Source organism: Dendropsophus ebraccatus, chromosome 9 (genome assembly GCF_027789765.1).
Source record: "Dendropsophus ebraccatus isolate aDenEbr1 chromosome 9, aDenEbr1.pat, whole genome shotgun sequence".
Taxonomy (NCBI): domain Eukaryota; kingdom Metazoa; phylum Chordata; class Amphibia; order Anura; family Hylidae; genus Dendropsophus; species Dendropsophus ebraccatus.
This window is the reverse complement of record NC_091462.1, coordinates 91,052,065-91,075,386: the sequence shown is the minus strand read 5'-3', so window position 1 is coordinate 91,075,386 and position 23,322 is coordinate 91,052,065. Positions and strand designations below refer to the sequence as shown.

Here is a 23,322-nt window from a genome sequence, read left to right as displayed (position 1 = left end):
GTAGTGTGTCCTGGGTAATTCAGTGCAAGAAGTGTCTGGAAACATGACATTACAGGAGGCTCGTGATGAACTGCTTACCAGGTGACTGAGGCCTGATCCAAAGCATGGTCTGTTGCTGGGGCTCTATATTGCCAGATTGTGTTGGAAACAAGAGACAAAGAGAAACAAGAGAGGAAATGGACAATGATGATCAAATCCAGGGGGGTCCAGGGAACAAATGTAAATTGGTCATGCCATCACACCCATCATCCCAACGCAGAAAGACCTGTTCTTGAATTCAGCAAAGTAGTGCAGACTGGTGTATGATTGGTATAGGATGTGACTTAACAGCACAGGTGTAGCTGTGTGCACAGTAAGCACAGGGGGGCCCATGTCGTCCTTTCACTGCTGGTATATAACATATACAGTATATTTTTTTTTTTTTTATGAAGTTTAGATGAGCGATGAGTCCTGGCAGCACTAATGTGGTGTTCACAATATGGGATACATAATGTCATATTTACTGTGTACCTGGAATGTTTTTATGAAGAATGATTATCAGGCAGCTCTGGGCTCAATCAGCATTTTTTAAAGTACTTCCATTTTTCCCATTTAAAATTTGGTCCCTAAGTACCTTAACGAAGGCGCCGTTGTCTCCGCTCCCTGCTGTCTGTACATGAGGAGGCGCCGTTGTCTCCGCTCCCTGCTGTCTGTACCTGAGGAGGCGGCGTTGTCTCCGCTCCCTGCTGTCTGTACCTGTGAATTAGGAGGCGAAGCTTCCTGATCTATCTCCAGTGTGACCCCCAGTGTAATGTGATTCTGTGGTGCGGTCTCCTAATGCACAGGTACGCTCAGCAGTAGAGTCGATCAAACCTCGGGAAATCCTAGGTTCGATAGAACTCGAACACTCACGAACCTGCCGCATTAGATTGCTGATGTCTTCCCGGTCCGTAGGGAAGGAGGAAAGTGCCCGGGTACTGACTGGAATTCCGGGATTCAGCCTATTACCTAGGCTATTACCTAGGCTGAATCTCGGGAGGTACCCGGACACTCTCCTCCTTCCCCACTGACCGGGAAGGCATCAGCAATCTAATGTGGCAGGTTCATGAATATTCGAGTTCTATAGAACCTAGGATTTCCCGATGTTCGATCAACTCCACTCAGCTGCGGAGACAACAGCAGTAATACCTCCAGTAAGGTATGCCGTCACCAAATTCAAACTAAAAATAATTTAGAAAAATGACTCTTGTATTATGGTCGCTGTATATAGAGGTACTGGTGCTTTATAGATCGGTGTAGGGAATCTTGGCTCTCCAGCTGTTGCAAAACTACAACTCCCATCATACATGGACAAATCTAAAACTTTGGCTGTCCAGACATGATGGAAGTTGTAGTTCTGCAACAGCTGGAGAGCCAAGGTTCCCTACCCCTGCAGATAGTAGGTAAGGTTTATATAAATGTGATATATATTTGGAGAGGGCAGTTATTAAGGGGTTAAGTATAGAATAATGTACAACCAGACCAGACCTCTAAATAGACACTGGACCCCAACTCTCTTATGTGTCTCCCCCCATCCCAGACTGGTGTCACCCTGTACCCCCTGCCCCCCTCCTCACTCACTGGGCAACCATCACCCCCCTCCCCACACTGTGCACCCCTGATTGTCCTCCCCTTCCCACACACCTGTATTTTCTTTCTTCCTTCTCCATAGTGCAGTGTACATACAGGACCTGTGGTGACATCATAGTCACATGTCAAGGTCCTTCACCATCTCTTTACTGTACTGTCTCCTGGCTGCTGTTTAGCCCTGATTTGCGCAAAATCGTGGTAAAAACGCAGCGATTTTGTGCAAATTATAGCTAAACAGCAGCCAGGAGACAACACAGTATGGGAAATACCTCTTTTGATGAAGTAAAAATCGTCTCCTGTCTCCCCACACTGACAGAGGGCAGGAGCTTCCAGGCTGCCTCATCCACTGGGATCCTTCTCTCTCTGCTCCCTGTGATGGCGCCCCCCCTGGTCTCAGCGCCCAGGGCAGCGCCCCCCAGCCCCCCCCCCCCCCCCCCCCACACACACACACAGCTATGGCCCTGCTTAACAGTGCAAAGTAGTGCAGTAGTACAGGATTGCTATAGGACATGATTTTCCAGTGCAAAGTAGTGCAGACTTTTGTATGATTGGTATATTACATGACTTTACAGTGCAAAGAAGTGCAGACTGGTGTATGATTAGTATAGGACGTGACTTCCCAGTGCAAAGTGCAGAATGGCGTATGATTGGTATAGAACGTGACTGTACAATGCAAAGTAGTGCGGACTAGTGTGAGGACGCTGGATGCAGCCCTAGGAAGCCATAGGCTGTATCCGTGTTTTTGCAAACTCCCTAGAGCTGCATCCAACTTCTTCAGCCACTGCTATTCAAATACCGAACAATCAGACTCCAGCATGCTTGTGGTATTGTTTATACAAGGTCCGCAGGCTAGTATTGTATCTTCACTGAAAGCCATATACCTCTGCTCTGAGTCCAGCCCTGAGTTGTCTAGTAATATTATTGTACCTGTTTAGGTTCAAAATACATACTAATAATCCTTATTTTTTGTCTTTATTAGCGATGAAATCTGGAGGTACCCAACTCAAGCTCATCATGACGTTCCAGAATTATGGGCAAGCACTTTTCAAGCCTATGAAGTAAGTCAAGAGCTTTTTATTTTAATACTCTCTATGTGTTATTAGGATCATGATGTCCATGATGTTCAGTATATGATATTTAATAATCTTACTGTAGATGTCTTTTATGATTTTTTTTTTCTTTAAAAAGTGTCTTTTCCACAATAATGTTTGGAAAGTGGTATCCTTGGGGGTGGGACTAAATAATCACCTCCCATGACTATTTAAATGTGGGAAGACTTATCTGCTGGGTTTTATATCTACTTGTATCGGTTGTTATTGCAGTGTTCCCCAAACTCAGGCCTTCCAGCAATGCTGGACACCGCTGTAGTGTTACATGCAAACTATTCTTATAAATGGCTAACAGAGGGAGGTAATACGTTGAAGAACCCCTCCACTAAACAGTAGTAGGACATACACAAAAGGTTTGTCTTGAAACAGCCTCTTTAAGACAACTGAGAGGTGTAACTTGAAGCTCCTGGGACTCATTCATTAGGATTTGAATGATTATAGTGCCATTGGGTACTGGTAAATGTGTGCTTATAGATGTATATTTAGACTCTGACTTCCTAGATTACTGGTTCACAGGAAGTTCAGAAAACATCTCTTAACATATCTTTCCCCAGTATAGTGCCCAAGGCTCTTCTCTTAGCTCTTCCCTGGCATTGAAAGTTGTGTAGGTGTTTATGAATGAAGCTTTTCACAACTTCACGTAAGGTCATCAGCTGCAGGGTACAGCTGTACTGTGTGTTCCACCTGTTACATTGCATCTGAAAAACCTAATACAGAGAAACTCACATATTCACAATGAATAATAGCTGTATCTTACATCCTTTTGGAGTCTGATCTAGAGCCATGTATCGGTATTAGTCACAAATTCAGAGAAATCGGATTATAATTAGCAGAGCAGTAGGTCATATCTGACAGTTTGGTTTACAATGAGATTCTGCCTTGCAACCGCTATGCTATAGGGGTGGCAAGAAGCAAATCCTTAGAAACCAGATTGATCAAGACTTATAGAGGTGCTCCATACTTGTTACTACCTCTTCAGTCTCCTTCCCAGAGTTTTGAGGCTGTTGCTTTCTGCTGAAAACACAAAAGTCTATGTGTGAGCTGTTCACTCAACCTCCGATCTGAACCCCCTCCCTCATATAAACCGCCCCAGACCGTTGGATCTGCACTCTGTAATGTGAAATTAATCCTCCCAGCATTACAGAGAGCAGACACTGTTTACATAAACCATCTTGAAGGGAGGGGGAAGATGGTTAAGAGCAGAGCCAGAAAGAACAGCTCATACAGTTTTCTGTGGCTTCAGCAGAAAGCAGCAGGCTAAGAACTGGGGAAGGAGACTGAAAAGGTAATAAAAACAATGGAACAAATTGTTAGCCATGCATGCATGTTACCTGAGGGGAATACCCCTTTAAGCTCAAGATATAAGTACCACTAAACTACAGTAAGAGCAAAGAAGGGGCAAGGTGGCTCCACATGGCTAAAAGTAGTTGCTAGCAGCACATTAAAGAGCAGGGGGATCTACTTAGTAGAAGACCGAGTAGAAATGTTTGTATTTTTAATTTTAAAATTTACACCTATGCTCATTTGGGGCTTAGGAGTCCAGAGGGTGGTCCTATTCACAGATTGCTTGCTATCAGTCGCTGAATGGGACTGCCCACAGATATAAATGGTTATGAGTTTTACACAATTCATAATTTTACTGCTCTATAACATGCCGTGTCCAGATTGGAAAACATTTTGGACATGGCTTGTTCCCTATAAGAAATTGTATAGTTGGCAAATATTCTGAAACCACTGGCTACCTAAATGATATCTAGGATAGCGTTTGCCTTGTAGCACCTCCATGCCCTCATGTATGTAGCTGTACAGCCATGACAATCTGTTCCGAATCACTGTTTTAAAAAGTTATAATTGATTCCTATGAGGGACATGACTATGATTTACACAAGTATTTATGGTGAATAAGTGCTGGTTATGGTTGCTGCATGCTCGCTTTTCTTCTACCCATGGTTCTTCTAATGCTCACTAGAGTTTTGTTGTAAGGTAATTCCTCACAGGGACCAATTATTTTCATTCTGGCTTCCCGCTATGCCAGCTACGGTATGCCATGCAGTTAGTTCAGCTCTGGTGGAATATATGTGAACCCCTGTGTATGATCCCATAAAATGAGTATATTGTCCAGTGACACCATGCGTACAATCCATTCATTATCTGTGTTCTCGTACACGGCCTGTGAAGGTTGGTTTTACCCATACCCTTTCTCTACACATAGTGCAGATTCTCCCACAGGCATTGCATAGATAGAATACAAATTGGAAGAGGAAATGTCATTTTATGGGCCAGTCATTGACTTACAGGGTAGCTACCTTCATTAGCAGCAGCAGAGGTACAGTATTGAAAATGATGGACAAAGCAGGAGATTGCTGGTTGTGTAAGGCTCAAAGTAGCAGCTGCCATTTTGAAATTTAACTTCAGGGGTTTTAGATGAATCATGTATTTTTTTGGCAGGTGAGGGGGGGTGAGATTCTATTTGTGCCAAATCAATTCGCTCACACCTGTTGACAAAGCTCAGAATGATTATAAGATTGTCCGGATAGTCTGACCGGATATGGTCCTTCTGCTGGGTCCGTTTTATGTGCTGACATTTTTTAAAGGACATTTTTACACTTCTAAAGTTTTACCTGTTGGTGGTAGTGTCGGACTGGCCCAAGATACTCTGGTGGGCCCCAAGTTTATAACCTGCACTAACACTGGCTGACATATTGTTTCTCACTGGTTCTTCATGGGTGAGCCCCCAGGATCATTTCCTCTGGTGGGCTCCAGATACCCCTTTCCGACACTGGTTGGGAGTCTGGGTGCTGAGACCTAAATTGATTGCTAAATAAAAAGGACCACTAAGCACTATGCCCCCTTTTTATATTTCTTTTGCTTGGCTCTCCTAGTAAAGCCAAGCGTGTAACGTGCAGATTTGTATAAAGTCCGATACACGATTACGCTCCACTCCAAGGAGATCAAAGCACTAATCTGAGTGTTTCTGCCCCTTCATTTCGGCAATTGCAGGGATTTCACAAACGGGACTTCCGGTGATCGAAAGTCCTAACATGTCACTATGACACAATAAGTATTGTTTAACGTTGTAGAATGACCTGTCGGGGCGGCGGGGCGTAGTTACGACTTCCATCTTTAAGTTACAAGCAATTACGATAAAAGTCTAGAAATATTATTTCCAGTTATCTGAAAGCTGGGCTTCAGTCTTAGACAAAATGATTGGCTTCTGGAAATCATTTCAATCTATTGTGGAAGGGAGATAATTTTCATCCGAATTTCCATTGCCAACCAGAAGAGATAAGCTATTCTCACTGGGCCTCATTCCAAATGTTAGTGATTTGTTGTGTTTTCTTTTCCCTTCTGTCTGAAAATCACATTCCATTATCTTGTTTTTGAACTGCATTCGGCTCGGCTGATTTAAATAGTTTTCCTAGGCGGCCATCCACAATAGTCTCTATTAGCAGATACCACACGTCTACAAACGAGGCTCAAATTAGAGTTTTATCAATGGCAAACCCATAAAGAAGGCAATGGAATAGTATCCAAATATTAGGACCTCAAACACTGTGCCAAACGAGAAGACTGGTAAAGGAAGTGGGTGCATTTGCCTTTGCAACCACAAACCCCATGTCATAAGGAGAGAGATATTAAGCATATCGAGTCTTCTGTTGGAAATATTCTGCCTACCAGTCAGATGAGTCACCAATATTTCACAGTATGCTGAGCTCTCATACTCCCTCCCTTGCCTCATTGTGCCGCACCACTATTTCAACAGGCCATCAGGTTAGCAAACCTAGCTGTCCATGTGAACTATAATATAAAGACGAGATATACACAACAAAACACCATCCAAAAACTAAAAATATCACATAACTTCAACTCCACTAAACGTTATAATACACAGTGAAATTATATACTCACTATTCTTAAAGGGGTACCCCGGTAACATTTTTGTTGTTGTTATCAAATCAGCTGGTGTCAGAAATTTATATAGATTAGTAATTTACTTTTATATAAAAATCTCACATTTTACATTATTTATCAGCTGCTGTATGTCCTGCAGGAAGCGGTGTATTCTTTCCAGTCTGACTCAGTTCTCTCAGGAACTATCCAGAGCAGGAAAAGTTTCCAAAGGGATTTGCTAAGAGTAGCATAAAGTAGTGACAGAGAAGCGGAACAGAATGATGTATCACTTACATACCTCTGTGCAGCTGATTCAGAGATCTCCTTCTGAATAACATGGACAATAAGTAGTCCTCTCCATTATGTGCATGATACCAGTAGTCCTCAATATTCATGAGAAGCAGAAAACTCCTCCCACCAGCTGCTGATTGGCAGTTATCTATCCATGCTGTGTATAGGCGGCAACTGTCAATCAGCAGCTGGAGGGCCGGGGTAGGGGTGTGGCAAAAATCCTTCTCTCCTGCATATTAGGAGAACGGCTGTAAGTTATACACTGGTGTGTTCAGCATATCTGTCACTAGTTTATGTTGTCTTCATTTAAGGCAGCATAAACCTAGTGACAGATTGCCTCTAAATAAATTATATATTTTTGTTTATTTATTTATTTATTTATTTATTTATTTTACCCCAATGGCAAAGCTGTATATGACAGTTGCACCTTTATTCATTTTATATTGCAAAGTATTGAAAAAAACAATAGTTTTTTTACAGCATTTTTTTTTGGCTCTATATTATACTCAATGTTAGTTTTCTTCTGCGGGTCAGTATAGCAGTTCCCAATTTATATAGTTATATTGCTTTGTGTCTCCATACCTAAATGTGAGCGCTGTCAGGGCATGATGGGAGTTGTATTTTTGCACCAGCTAGAGAGTGCTAGACAGTGCTAGAATGCGTCGATCTTCATTGATAAGTATGTACTTCAGTGTTAAACCACAGAAATCTTGCTGTGAGGAAAGTGCTAAAATAACATAGAAAAGGATTAGTTAACCAACCCTACAGTTTCCTTCTATTTGCTTTCGTACATTATTACTATTATACAGATGAACCAATCCTCTGTTCTAGGCTCCTACCTCACTACAGAGTTAAGCGTATAATTTATGGTTACTAATCTTAATAATTCTCAATGCAAACAGATTATTTATTGTGGGGACATGTTTAGTAAACTCTCTTAATCTCTGTCCAGATTCTGCGGCAGGTAGCATGCAGTGGCTGCAGCAGTCTATAGATATCCCCACTGTGCAGGTAGCCTTGGGCTATGTGAAGCTATCATCTCTCATCAGCTATAGGCTACAGTGACTCACACCATCTATTAAGTCAGCAGAATTGTAAAGGGAAGATTTTAAAAATAAGAACGTTTGAAATGTTTTTAAATTTTTCAGCTTTGAGGTTGAAATTCCACCTATTTATATAAATGCGCGCACACACAAAGATAGTATATACACGAGTCACATACACACACAGAGTCACATTTGTACATACATGCATACAGTCAGGGGCGTAACTAGAAATGGCTGGGCCCCATAGCAAACTTTTGATTGCCCCCCCCCCCGACTGACCACTAAACGGTCAAGTGAAGTCATAACTACATAACTGCTAGCTCTGGTCAGGAGTGCTTGCAGTTAAAGGGACATTTGCAAAACCCAGGAGACCAGCAGGGCCACCCGGTGCTGCAAATGATGACGGCTCAGGGGGCCCAATGTATTGCAGGAGCAGGCCATGGGGCCCCCTGATGCGGCGGGCCCCATAGCAGTCGCTATGGCTGCTATAGTGGTAGTTACGCCCCTGCATACAGTTCATAGTACACACATGGAAAATACACAGAGTCCCATACATACATACATACATACATACATACAGTACCCACATATAAACAATACACATGGAGAACATAGAACATATATATATATATATATATATATATATATATATATATATATATATCTCAAGTGCCCAGGCGCTGCTCCTGCCTTGCTGCCACCTGAACCACCAGCACTAGCTGATTAAACAACAAGCACAGGAGAGCACATTGCAGAGTGTGTGGAGGGTGGCTGGTACCCCCCAGCGCCCCCTTCTCTATGCCCCTGTAAAAATAAATTACCTATATATCTCTCTATCTATTTATCTCCTATCTATCTATCTATCTATCTATCTATCTATCTATCTATCTATCTATCTATCTATCTCCTATCTATCTATTATCTATCTATCATCTCCTATCTATTTATCTATCTATCTATCTATCTATCTATGAATAGTTATCTATCTATCTATCTATCTATCTATCTATCTATCTATCTATCTATGAATAGTATCTATCTATCTATCTATCTATCTATCTATCTATCTATCTATCTATCTATCCATCTCCTATCTATCTATCTATCTATCTATGAATAGTATCTATCTTCTATCTATCTATCTATCTATCTATCTATCTATCTATCTATCTATGAATAGTATCTATCTATCTATCTATCTATCTATCTATCTATCTATGAATAGTATTTATCTTCTATGTCTCTATCTATCTATCTATCTATCGATCGCTTCCCGCTACCTGATGAATTATGTTCCTTTAAATACGTTAGTCCTATAGCGTTGCGTTTCGCTACATTTTCCGTTCTCAGGCCCCCTTGTTTGGCACTCTAGCAGACGGCCTGAGATACAGTAATTCATGGTGTCAGCATAGCCCTACTACTGGGTCAGGCATCCGTTTCCACTCTTATAAATGGATGTGACGCATAGAGCTTTCAATTTGACTCTGTCTCGTGTGGCTGGGATGAATACACAGTATACGGCCAGTGACTGGTACATGTGACATCAGATGGGGGGAGGATAGTTTCAGGAAACATCAACTCATCATTACACAGACTAGTGCCAGCAAAACCTCAAGCCAAACAGGAACCAGGCAATCCAAGGAGAAGCATCTAGTAATTTGATGAAAACGTGGATTGAAAGGCAATGCTATACAGTGTAAACCTTGACTTCATGGCTGTTTATAGCTTCTTCTTCCTCGTATTACGTTTTATTTTATTGCTTTGTTATGTGCAGTGATTTTAATGGATTTTATGTTTTAAAATACTTCTTATTAGGTTTCCATTAAAAACGTTCATCTAATGTTCTCCTAATTACTCGCGGGCGATGCTGTAATGAATGCAGACTGCCATTAATTTCAGAATTTCACAGTCATTGTTGTAAATCAGATGAAGATGTGCACGGAGGCTTAAAAAACATGGTTGTATTTAAAGGGACACTACTAGCAGTAGAGGGGCTTGACATACCCGGTGTCGGGAGCAGTAGCGGATTGTAATAGGCCCGTTTCGGGCGGTAGCCCGGGACCCTGAGCTCCTGGGGGGCCCCCTAAACAGACTTATACTTTCAGTGGTGTATTATCTTCAAGCTACAGTTCTGCCATGATTTGCATAAAAAAATCACTGCTTTTTACCCCAATTTTGCACAGGTCAGGGCAAAACTGCAGCCAGGAGACAATGCAGTAACATTAGAGAACATACTGAAGGACCTTATCATGTGACAAGAATGTCACCACAGGTCCTTTACAGGCAGCATTATAGAGGAAAAAGAATAAAGCTAGTGCCGCCCTTGTTACAGTGAGTTGGGGGGCTCAAGCTTGGTGAACAGCCCAGGGCCCATGGTGAAGTTAATCCACCCCTGGTCGGGAGTAGGATGTGTCGTGTGATTACTCTCCGTGTGGGGGCTAACCTGGATAGATCATTGAGATGAAAAAAGCCTCTGTACTTAGAGCACCCCCTTTGGGGACTTTTGAGAAGCAGGACCCTTACTATGGTAACTGATTTGTACAGTTCGAAACCTTTTCATTTTCCTTTTTTGCCACATGGCCCGTTGCTAAAGGACTCAAATAATGTTTTTGTATTTGATTCTTTTTCCTCTTCCGGATCCGGAAGACATCATAGTTTGCATAGTTTTTTTTTTTAATAGCCTGAGGTCAACATTGTCCTATTCAAATGGGCCACAACAACATTTTTACATAATGTACAGTATACTAGTAATCCTGATGTTGCAAAACAAGAACAACCAGCATGCCCTGAAGCCATCCCCGGAGACGTAGTTTTGCCACAGCAGGAAAGGTTGAGGATCATTGATATATGCAGTAAGGTTTATAATAGGTGTGGATCTTACCACTGGAATATTGCATAGAAAATAAAATACAAAGAAGCTTAGAGAAGTAGCCCTTTCAATTTCTTAATTATGGAAGATTCTAGTAATATGTTATCAATCACGCTGAAAAAATCGAATTGTTGTTGCTGGGTGGACAACTTAGAACAGCTCTTTAAGCTGCCATATAATGTGTTAGGAGCATTTGTTACATACAGTTAATAAAGGAAGTTATCCAGCTATTAAAAAGGAATTACCTAACCTATTATTAGGGGGTCCGTCTCATGCCCCCCTATTAGCTTTTTCCTCAAGTGAATGATTTGATTAAAGTGCCCTATTGTCCATGACTGGGTGTTGTCAGCTTGGATTTTAGTGGGCCACAGCCGCTGGTTTATTAAAACATAACAAAACAATACAATAAATCCATGACCACCCCGACCTCATTCCAATGAGGTCCAAAAAATTTACATCACTAGGCGGTAGTCCTTGAAGCACCAAAACTATTGTGGTCACAGGTACCACCTCCAGGCACCAACTTGAAACGCCGGTGTGCCCAGATTATTGATCTTATGCCCCAAGGGCCTAAGCCCCCAGGAACTCTCCTAAGGTTTCAATTACCACCATTCCCGGAAAACAACAAAAATTAATTGCTAGAGAGTCCAGAACCTAGCCCTCCCTTCCCTTCATTTCAATCTCCAGTCCTCATGCCTTCTTTCCATTTTGTGTACCCCCTCCCCCATCAAATGCAACAAAATAAAACCCACCTGGGCTGCGTCAACTCCAACCCAAAGCCAGAAAAATTATTTCCAAACTACCAAGGACACAAAGGGCAGGACCCCAAAATTACCGAAACATCTACACATCTATATAAATAAGGAGCGGGTGGTTGGTAGTTATACCTTCTGGCTTAGCTAAACCAAAATATCTGGCTGTACTATCTCCCTCAAAGCCCCCTTATATAACCTGAACCTCCCCCCTTTTCCTTTGTTCCAGCTCCTCTTATCAGCCCCCCCCCCCACCACAACCACCCCCACCTGCAGCCAATCTCTATTCCCATCCTGGTCACTGCTCCCCTTCTTTCCCAACCTACTTTCCTTCTCCTAATCCTACCTTTCCCTCCTCTAGCCACTATAATTTCATTTCCTTCATCCAGGACCTTCTCCCTCCTCCCTCTATCCCCATTCATGCTGGCCTCCCTTAGTCCGGCCTATACTTTAGACTTATATATAGCATAACTGTTCTAGTGCCCCTTTTTTTCTTTAATTCTTCTCAGAATGTCCTCCTTATGTGACTAGTAATTATAGTCTATAGCCTATATTAGTGTACTCGAATTACCATCCACCTAAATACAAAAGGATGTGGGAGATATGACTAAGGCTCCTTTTACACACACAGATAAAATCTGTCAGATAAATTGGGCAGATAAATTGGACCTTAAGCTACTGAGCATGTGTGACCACTGGAATGGGACACGTTAGGTGGACATGATAAGAGGGAAGCAAAACAACACCAGAGGGTGCACCATACCAAGTATGTAGACACAGGAGCTTTGTCCTTCCTCCCTCTCCACATGATAAATTTTGTTTTATGTGAACTAACAAAGAAATGTAATGTGTAATGGGCTGACAACCCATTTAGGTGGTTGTGCATTAGTCTGTGTGGGAGGTTGCTCAGCATCCCTGCTGTTTTCTAGAGTATATAGCTACTGACAAGAGCTCATTTACTTTATTGTAGTTCTAGATTATGAATAGAGATGAGCGAACCTTGAGCATGCTTGAGTCGATCCGAACCCGAACTTTCGGCATTTGATTAGCGGTGGCTGCTGAACTTGGATAAAGCCCTAAGGCTATGTGGAAATCATGGATATAGTCATTGGCTGTATCCATGTTTTCCAGACAACCTTAGAGCTTTATCCAAGTTCAGCAGACCCAGCTAATCAAATACCGAACGTTCGGGTTCGGATCGACTCAAACCCGAACCCGGTTCGCTCATCTCTAATTATGAAGCATCTTGGAGATTTCTATCAGGAAGTAGAAAGTTGTCCATTTTGTTGAGCGTGAAACCTACCGTACAGTAGATTTATTATGACTACAATTTCTAAACCAGTCAAACTGTCCGGCTAAAGATTCGTATCCCCCAACAATGACTTATTACAATATTATTCTATTGTAATTAAATAAAAAGGACTGAATTATATTAAATGTAGAAGAGTCTATATCTTTCTATATATTCCTGTAAATTTTCCACATCCGACCCCCTTCATATAACATTTGCGCCTTCCGCCGTTCGTCTTACCCAGTGGGCTGTCAGCTCTCTGGGGTTCAATCTGACGGAATTTGAAAGTTTGATGATGCCCTTCCCTCCAGCAGCGAACGTGCCCTCTGTGACTAGGGCATGATCTTGCTTTGATGTATGCTCCAGAGGAAAGCCTGTGGTGGTTAGCGTGCAGGCAGCAGCTTGAGATCAACTCATGTCAGATAAAAAATACTTTATAGACAAAAAAAGATTTATTGAAAGGCTTAAATCCTTCAGATCCAATATCCCATCCTAAAAGGGTATTGATGAATGCATTATTATACATCATATTAATGCAATGCACTATATGAACTAGTTATGTATTGTACTTTTATTAAATTGCATATTTTATTATAATATATCTCTCTCTATATACGTATTATTTATTATATTATATCATTGCAATGCCTTATATCAACTAGTTATGTATTGTACTTTTACAATATTACATATTTTATTATAATATATCTCTATATATTATTTATTATATTATATTATTGCAATGCCTTATATCAACTAGTTATGTATTGTACTTTTACAATATTGCAAATGTTATTATAATATATCTCTATATATTATTTATTATATTATTATACATTTTATTATTGCAATGCATTATATAAACTAGTTATGTAAAGAACTTTTACAATATTGGATGGACTTTTGTGCATTTTTTTTACGTTTCTTAGACATTTGACCATGCAGTAGTGTGGGCTACCTATCTTAGCGATATACTTGTTTGTTTACAGTACTGTAAGGGCCCTATTACACGGAGCAATAATTGACCAAATTGGGCCGATTCGGCTGTTTATTTCTCCGTGTAATAGAGACAACGATCAGTCAATGACAACGATCATCCGCTGATCATTGATTTAGGTTTGAACGTAAAATCGTCGGGCGCCGACTGTGCAACGCTACATCGCTAAAATAGCGATGTGCGGCCAATGGCTGATGATTCCCCAAACACCTGATACCTCTCCCCTCCCCGCTCCTGGTCTTCCCTTCTCTGCTCCGCAGCTTCCCGATCCTGGCATCTGCAGCATCAGAGTGGCCTCTTAGCTGACAGGTCGCTCAGCCAATCACAGGTCGCGGCAGTCGTGGCCTGTGATTGCCTGAGTGGGTTGTCAGCTGCTGCTGCTGGAAAGCTCCGGGCCGCAGGAGAGATGACCAGGAGCGGGGAGGGGTAAGGTATCAGGTGTTTGGGCAAGGGTTGCATGGACATCGCTAACGATGTCCATGCAGCCCTTACTGCCCGATTATTGGGCCATCTAATAGGTCCATTAGACGAGCACCGGTCTAGAAAATTGGCGCTTATTTACTAAAATGAACGTCCTGTAGTCGGCCAGTGTAATAGTACTCTAGGTTAAGCTTTCAGTGGATATACTGTATGTGTAAGAAGTCTACTGTGTAAAAAGTTTATAGGCCGTGTGGATTTATTATTGACAGAACAAGAATGTCTTAATTTTTTTTTAGAGTTTCTCTTTCTTTTGCTACTGGACCAGCCAGTTTATCCAGTTTGAGAAGAATTATATAACTTTACACCATCGTCTGAGAAACATAGACATGCGCTAGCTCTATTTTTTACCTTGGTCAAGGTTGAAGGGCTAAGATGCCCATTAATGTCTTGAACGAATATGCTTCAACATCAATTTTCCTTCTCATCTGTGTTCGAAATGAGATATAGGTCCAGCCCAGATAATGACAAGCCTGGGGGGGCCCACATATAATTAAGATCTTGGCTGAATAGTCATTTGGCTGACAACTGCTATTGACTTGGTCAAGCATACATGTGTTTTCAGGGGGGAGAGAAGAATAAGCCTCTGATTGACTCCTCTTACCTCCTTTGGGAAAAAAAGAATCAGGCGTATTGAAATCCAACATGTCAATCCCACTTTTCTTCCACATCTTCTAGCTGCAATACCCTATAGACATGAGTTAATTGGCCATTTCAACTGAAATGATCTAACGTTTATGTACATTGTAAGGCTATAAGACTGTAAAATATAAGACCATGAGACTATTAGATATAGGATTACAAGCCAAATATTTTTTGAAGGAAAACAGTGTTGAGGTTTTTTGAAAGAACACATGTAAAAAGTTTTAAAACAACATTTTTTTTTAATAAGGAGGTAAATAAAAGCCCTGCAAAGGGGAAGGGGGTGTATCTAGTATTTTTAGACTTTGCATTCATGTTTGACATTGTCCTTCCTAGACACAACTGGTGTGGACAGTATAAAGTGTAAGTGCGAGCTTCCCTGCTTTTACAGTAAAGAAGTTATGAGATTAAACCTACTGCACCCTAATGATAATATTTCATTCAATTCTGTTGCCCATCTACACACGTTTTTCAACTCCAGGGCATCTTTTCTATGAATCTGTTGCCCAAAACTATGTATTTTAGAAGAGACCATGCTAATTGTTTGTGACATGGTTATGTTATGCCTCTGTTTATTTTGTTTATTTTTAATACACGACAATAACCCGAAGGCTTTACATGCAGCTTATTGATATTGCATGCAGTTAAGTAATCAATCATTTACAGGCACACTCAATGTCTTCTCTATTTGTAACGCTTCCTCTTTTACCCCCTTTGGGGCATACGTTCAATTATTATTATTATTATTATTATTATTATTATTATTATTAGTGTTCTGATATATGAATATTATTCTTGGACACTAAATCTTATATTCCAAAAAGATGGCCAAAAAAAAGTAAAAAAAAACAAACAAACAAAAAAAAACTTTTTACACACCACTTTTGACAGACAATTCCTAGACTAAATCATTGATCACAACTCTCTGCCCATGGTCCTAATGCCAATTTGTATTCTAAGTCCCATTGAAACCTTTACTCTCTAAACCGCTCGATTCATTGTGTGAACTGAATTGCGGCCGCAGAAAACTGACATGTCAGTTATCTGCGGCGCCACATGGGATCGCAGACGGAGCGTGTACTATGTGTATACGCTCTGGCCGGGATCCTATAGAAGAAAATGCAGTGTTCCACACCGTACAAAGTATGGCCCTTATTGCCGATGGCAGCAACGGCCGTACTTTTACACTGTGTGAACATAGCCTTATACAGTTATTACGGGAAATGCTTATAAAGTGCTTTTTTCCCTGCACTTACTACAGCATTAAGGCTTCACTTCCTGGATAAAATGGTGATGTCACGAGCCGACTCCCAGAGCTGTGCGGGCTGTGGCTGCTGGAGAGGATGATGGCAGGGGGACACTGAGGGACACAGGGCACTGGAGGGACACTAAGCATCCCTCTGCCATCATCCTCTCTAGCAGCCACAGCGCGCACAGCTCTGGGAGTCAGGTCGTGACATCACCATGTCATCCAGGAAGTGACATCACCATGTTATCACCATGTTATCCAGGAAGTGACATCACCATGTTATCCAGGAAGTGAAGCCTTGATAAAGTAGTAAGTGCAGGGAAAAAAGCACTTTATAAGCATTTCATAAGTGTATATTGGTGATTTGTATAACTTTTGGGGGGCAATACAATACTTTAATAAAAATTTTCACTGGACTTCTCCCCTAAGAGTGTCCATTGGGAGCAAGAGCCAACTGTACAGCTTTGCCACTACCTATGCACATACAACATGTGATGAAGCATACAATGGATTTTTTCTGTTGTATTTTTATGGAATCTAACATAAAACCCCTGTATGAATCCAGAGACATATGACGGGACAGTAGAGTCACCATGCACAGAAATTAATATTTCTGTGTGCAGGCAAATAAAATCACCTGAGGGTTACATGAGGAATCTAGGGGCAATTGAAATATGTCATTGCGTTCCAGGTGACAAAGAAAGTCATTGTACTCTAACTAGAGTAGCTATTTATTGGCATGCCGAGTAAACATGTTTCAAAGTACCGGCATAAAATGATACCCTGACCTGCCATGCCTGGATAATTCCTACTAACAGTATGCAAGCCAGACACTTGCTGCTCGTGTGAGTCCTGATGATTATCTATAAGACTAATGGTTAGGATTACCGCCATGTACATACAATTCTGTGATCTTATAGAAGGGAAACATGTGTGTATAAAGATCTCGTGCTGTTTCTAGGTGTGAGTTGTAGGATTATAGACAGTGGGTGTAGTGGACATCTGTTGATCTCATGTCCAGCAGCTAAAACCTCTTGTATACATTACCGTCCATTGTTTTACCCCCTCAGATAAGTGACGCCAGAGTTGACTGAATAGGTAAGAGGGTGCGTGATGATGACTTTACCCTCTGGCCAAGTGAATTTCTATGCACTGTTTAAGTTGTGTTTAAAGCTTATTGCTCTGTATTGTATTGGGTCTGGTTGTATGGTGGAACATGTGCCCTCAAGGGCTGTCGGCTACCAATGGCGGTGCCAATGCAAATGTTTTTGAATTGGTGATGGAGCAAAGTTTTCCTAGTTGCCGTTTCGGCTTTGGGTGGCATTGTGCCTATGTCGTAGTGGGCGTCTCAGAGGGGCAATAAAATGTAGCAAAAGAAAACACACAAGAGTTGGGTCTAAAACATTCTAGCAGAAGAGACTGGAGCACCCTACCACTGTCACCCGTGCATTGTACTTGTACAAGGAATAATATGCATATTTGTCAGAACACAGCATACGTAACAGTGGCGGATGTGAGAAGATATATGTCGGTCACCTTAACCTACTGGCGTGCTCAGCCGACTGTATAGTCTACAACTGTAGCAGAGTTTAAGTGAAGACTTAACATGTTACAGACCATGATTCAGCAAACTTCAGCATAACATGTAACACATTACAGTGTATCCTGTTAAAACTGCAAAGTGTGCTACATCATAATACATAAAGGGGTTATCCAGCGCTACACAAACATGGACACTCCAGAAGCAACCCCACTATTGTCTCAAGTTTGGGTGGGACTTTGTAACCTAGTTCCATTAAAGTGAATGGAGCTGAGTTGCAAACCGCACCTGAACTGGAGACAAGAATGGTGCTGTCTCTGAAAGAAAGTGACCATGTTTTTGTAGTGCGGGATAACCCCTTTAAAGTTTTGTGTGATTGTATACACCCCGTATAACCTTTGCTTCTTGTATAAGCTCCTTATACATATACATACAAGTGTGTGTACTGTATACTAGATTTGTCAATGTCTGCATTATGAATGTTCTCATTGTGGCAAGTATACAATGTGTGAAGTCCATAGGGGCTCGGTAGGTAAGGGGCACCTCTACCACCTTCCAGCACTTCACTGCTCTGTCTGCCCTTATTATAGTCATATCATAAAGTGGTTGTTTTAATACGACAAATCTGTACATATTTGTCTATTCTGCAACCAAAGTCACATGACTACAATTTCGGTGTCCTGCTTTAGCACAGATTTGGTGGGTGGAGACTGGCGTTAAAGCGAGTATCACACCTAAGTAAGTGACTGTACCGACTAACTTCCAGTTGCGTCTTTCCGTTCCTGATACCAGATCAGATGGGAGACTATACGTAGGGGGACACTTTAATTCCTCTTGTTGTAATTTGTCCTCCCATGTCAGTGGTGAAGAGTCTCTTGGAATACATGATGTATATCTCCCAACCTTGTAGCGTGGCGGCTTTGTCTATCTCATTAGAAGACTTGCTGCATCTTGTAATGCGCTGGCCCCTCGCTGGAGCTATCTAAGGTAAATGTCTTTATGTAAATCAGCAGTCTGTTAAGCCGAGCTGGTGCATTATTTATAAATCTGGTGTTTTTCTACACATATCAGTCTATTCTGAGGTTTTTAGCTACAAATCCAACATCTGCCCTCACCAAGGGAGTAAAATAACATTTCCCACATTTGGTGGAAGAAACGTCAACAGACTAAAAATAATTTATCTCGGGCTCAATGGTGATTCTTACTAAGTGTACTCATTAATAAAGACATCTCGTTCCATTGATTTTGCACATTCATGACCCTTCGAGTCATGGATTTTCCAGCAAGGAGATAATAGCAAACAGCAATGCCTGCAGGCCATAGTTGGTATTACACTACATGAAATATGCCGAGCATAACTACTGTATTTGGCTCAGATATCCTAGCACTGCCTTCCGGGCTTAATGAAATGAATAGCACTAAGCTACTAACTAAGCTAGGTATTTTATCCCTTGGGTATTTACCAAGTTGAGTCACAATTATAAGTTGCTCACCCGGATTGTTCATGTGGGTGGGGAGGGAACGCTCCAAGTCAATGTCAAGCTCCAGCTCCGTAACAGTTGTTCTTAGATATTTTCTCTATATTTTTTTATTATTAAAGTCTTTTCTCTACAGTTTGCCTGTGAATGAAAATTATAGTAAGAAACTGAGAGTAATGGTCCTTTTACATAGCGCTATAATTAGCCCAATCGATCGATTTTATTTTTATAACAATTATAAATCGTTTGAAAAAATTGTTATTGTGATCGTTTTAAGATCGCTTAAGCCCATCTCACACATAGGTTCAATCTGGGAAAGACTGTATACATGAAGCGATCTGCAAATTTTCAGCAAACGACCAACGACGATTTGAGAACATGTCGAAAGATCAAAATGAACGATTTCTCGCTTGATCGTTCGCTGTGTTTACAAGAGCCGATTATTGCTCAAATGCGATCGTTATCGAGAAAATTCGAACGATAATCGTTCCATGTAAAAGGACCATAAGAAAAAAAGGAAAAATTGGCCGTACATCTGTTGCACCTTCTGTTTTTTTTTAAAGGACCATAACAGTCCTATTCGAGTAAGCGATTTTTAGTTCTCTAGTTCACCATAACACACGTAATTATGATTGTTATTACGATGATTCATACTGTATGCCTTATGGATGATGTGTACATACACCGGAAGATTAGCGAATGATTAACGAGCAATTAACAAAGATTTTACGGTCAGCTGAAAAGATGTTATCAACAACATACAAAAGAATTCTTATTTGATCGCTGCCTGCATTTTATTAATAAAAATAATGCTTTTATTTATTTAGTGCCAACTGACTCTAGTAAACAAAGCATACTTATCTGTCCCTGTGCCACCATATTGCCGCTGCCAGGTCTCGCTGACAGCTGACGGCTGTCATTGTCAGCAGGCATCCAGGTATGTCACATACCTGGCTCCTGCAGCTACAGCATAACAGCCCTTCTGATAGATTGCTCGCTCAGCCAGTCAATGACTGAGGTGGTGTCCCACCCTAGTGACTGATTGGTTGAGCGGACAATCGTTACAGCTGGAGGAGTTGCAGGAGGCCTGTGACAGTCAGTGAGACCCAAGAGTGACGCTACGCGGCAGGGGACAGATAAGTTTACTTTGTTTATTATATTCCCACTCACCCCTTGCCTTCCTGCCTTTTTTTTTTTTAGCATCACAGGACTTCTCCTTTGGAGCGGGATTGACCTTAATCCATAAAAATAAAATAATATATTAGCAAGAGTTTCCCTTTAACTTGACATGAAGTTTTTATTCAAGCCTATTTCCAGTTGTAGAATATGAAGACTTTGTATATTTAATTACTAAAATGTCACCATATGGCAAAAATATTTCAACTGCAAGTTTCCGCATGGAGCAGACTGAGCAGACTGCGTCGGCCGTAATACAGAACAATAATGAATGCACCATTTGGCTGGGGAATCTCTAAGCAAACCCAGATTACTATGTTATTCCTTCTGTGTGGCTCCAAAGAAAGAGAAATAGGCTGTTTTCCCATCAGCATGAATTAAATAGGATCAAATAACCGAAAATTACCCGTTTTTTCCCACTATTATCTCCCTGTATTTCTTTGGCGACAATAGGTTTCAGTATGTGATAATAGGGATGATAATACCTCATATGATGCGGGGCTTTTAGGTATGCGGTTCATAGAGGAAATGAGCTGTTTTGTACAGTAGAGATGGGATAATGTGATTCTATAATGACTATTACAAAAAGGGCTGAGGACGGTGCTCGGCTGTGCAGCTGGAGATGTCCAAGGGGAGTCCCATCAAGCAGAAGCTTAACCACTTCCAGTCTTTACGATAAGAAAATAAAAAATAAAAAAATAGGATTTAAATATTATTATTAGAGAGGAGCAAATCAATTCGGAATGAATCAAATTCATTCTGAATTATCAAAGAAATTTAATTTATCTGTCGCGGAATTCCGCTACTTTTGCTCAGTGGGAACGGCGCCTAATGCAGAATACATCACCACTTACGCTCACAAGATTTACAGTGAATATAACTGTGAAGTGAGGCATACACTGTATACCTTCCTGCTCAGTAGCTACAGGAGCAGTTGGGTCCAGTGCAGATTGCCAGACCAGTGATTGTGTTTGAAGTACCAACATAACAATAGTGTATACCCTGCCCAGTGTATGTTTAAATAAAGGCATATTGAGGGAGATTTATCAAACATGGTGTAAAGTGAAACTGGCTCAGTTCCCCCTAGCAACCAATCAGATTCCACCTTTCATTTTCCAAAGAGACTCCTGGGAATGTAAAGTGGAATCTGATTGGTTGCTAGGGGTAACTGAGACGGTTTCACTTTACACCATGTTTGATAAATCTCCTCCATTGTATATACCTCACCACTCAGTATGCATAGGAGCAGGGACTACAGCCGGAATACCTACGCCTGGAATAAATGATCATTATTATTCATTCCAGCCGCAGGTTACGCTAAATAATGGCCGTTGTTTGTAAAGCCTGTAATCATAGCCTTATACTTCCTTAGGGTATGTTCACACTGAGCAAATGTGGCGGAACTCTGTGTACCTCAGTGTGACACTGTTTCCCTATGGGAAGGCTTGCGCTGCTCTCCACGCAAAGAATTGACATGTCAATTCTTTGAGCAGAGAGCGATGCATGCAGAGGCGCGCGGGCCCTCCTATAGAGAAACGGCGTCACACTACCGAGGCAGGTCGGATTCCCTGGCGCATATATATATATATATATATATGTATATCGCATTTAAGGAATAAGAAATACCCAGCTAATAATAACTAAAGGTAGGATGAAGAATCTTTTAGTAATGTAGAAGAAAGTGGCATGGTAGGAATATTCCATATACCACTCTGGAAATATGCAAAGGAAGCCAGGAGAATATGACTCAAGACGTCTCAGCTACTGAAACAAAGCAGAATGTAAAATAAGGAATTAGATCAAAGCGCCTTTGAGGAATTGAAGAGAAGAAGCAACAGTTCAAAGTATAGAAGCCAAAAGTCTCTTCTCAATATAGCGGAGGCTGCAATAACCCAGTGTATCCTAGTCAATGTCTGCCCATAGACACCCAGTTGGGATGCATCAGGCTATTAAAGCCTATGGCACTTTAGTGGAGGTTTGAAACACTCTTACTCCCTATGCCTGATAAAAAGATTCAGTGTTGTTATATATATATTGTCTGTAATATATGTCTCCCTAACACAAATTTGGCCCATCCTCAGCAAGTGCTGTCATCTGTATATGCAAGGACCACACCATGATGTGTCAAGCTTGCAATAAATATCACGTCCCTGTGGTCAGCTGATTACATTGTCTCCATCTCTGGCTCCACACATCTTAGTATCACACTACGTACGTTTCCTGAAAACCACGGACGTTGTTTCAACGGCCGTGATTTCCACAGAACTTACATAGTGCTGCAGGCTGAGTATACATAGTATACACTGTGGCCGGGATCCCTAGCGGCGCCGTAGAAAACTGACATGTCAGTTTTCTGCGTCCGCTATTCAGTAAATAGCGGCCGCAGAAAACCCTGTCAGTGCACACCATGGAGCGAGCAGCTCCGGCCGCACGCCCCATAGTGTGCAGTGGGGAGTTCTGATGCGGGCGTGCACGGATGCCCCGCATCAGAACTAAGCGGCGCTATATATATATATATATATATATATATATAAGCGGCGCTATATATATATATACCAATAGAATCTCTTGGTTGTGAAAGGAGGGGGGGGGGCAAGTTGACCTCTCGCACCAGGGCCCAGGAGTCATTAGCTACGCCCCTGCCTCAATGGGCTGCATTTCAATGATTGATGACATATGGACACATGGCATAAACCTCTCCCCACAGAGTATTGCAGAGTCATGTTTCTTATTTAATTCCAATCATTATGAATGACCAGGAAAGGTAAGGAAGGACCCATCTGTATGTGGTACACAGCATGTGCACATGTGGCGGTAGAATCACTATGGGGCTGTATAGGTAAGAAATTGCTGGAGGGTTGGATTTTTTTTTTGTCAGGGATCGTCTAGCAATCTAATAACCAGAC

The 23,322-nt window shown here is 41.4% G+C and overlaps 1 protein-coding gene across 1 annotated transcript in view; it reads left to right on the top strand.

The window, feature by feature from the left end:
• FAM20C (FAM20C golgi associated secretory pathway kinase) overlaps positions 1–23,322 on the top strand; it is a 132,663-nt gene that overhangs the window by 29,661 nt on the left and 79,680 nt on the right. Inside the window, exon 3 of the mRNA XM_069982012.1 lies at positions 2,588–2,666. Coding sequence (XP_069838113.1) covers positions 2,588–2,666 — 79 coding nt within the window. The remainder of the gene's footprint in view (positions 1–2,587; positions 2,667–23,322) is intronic.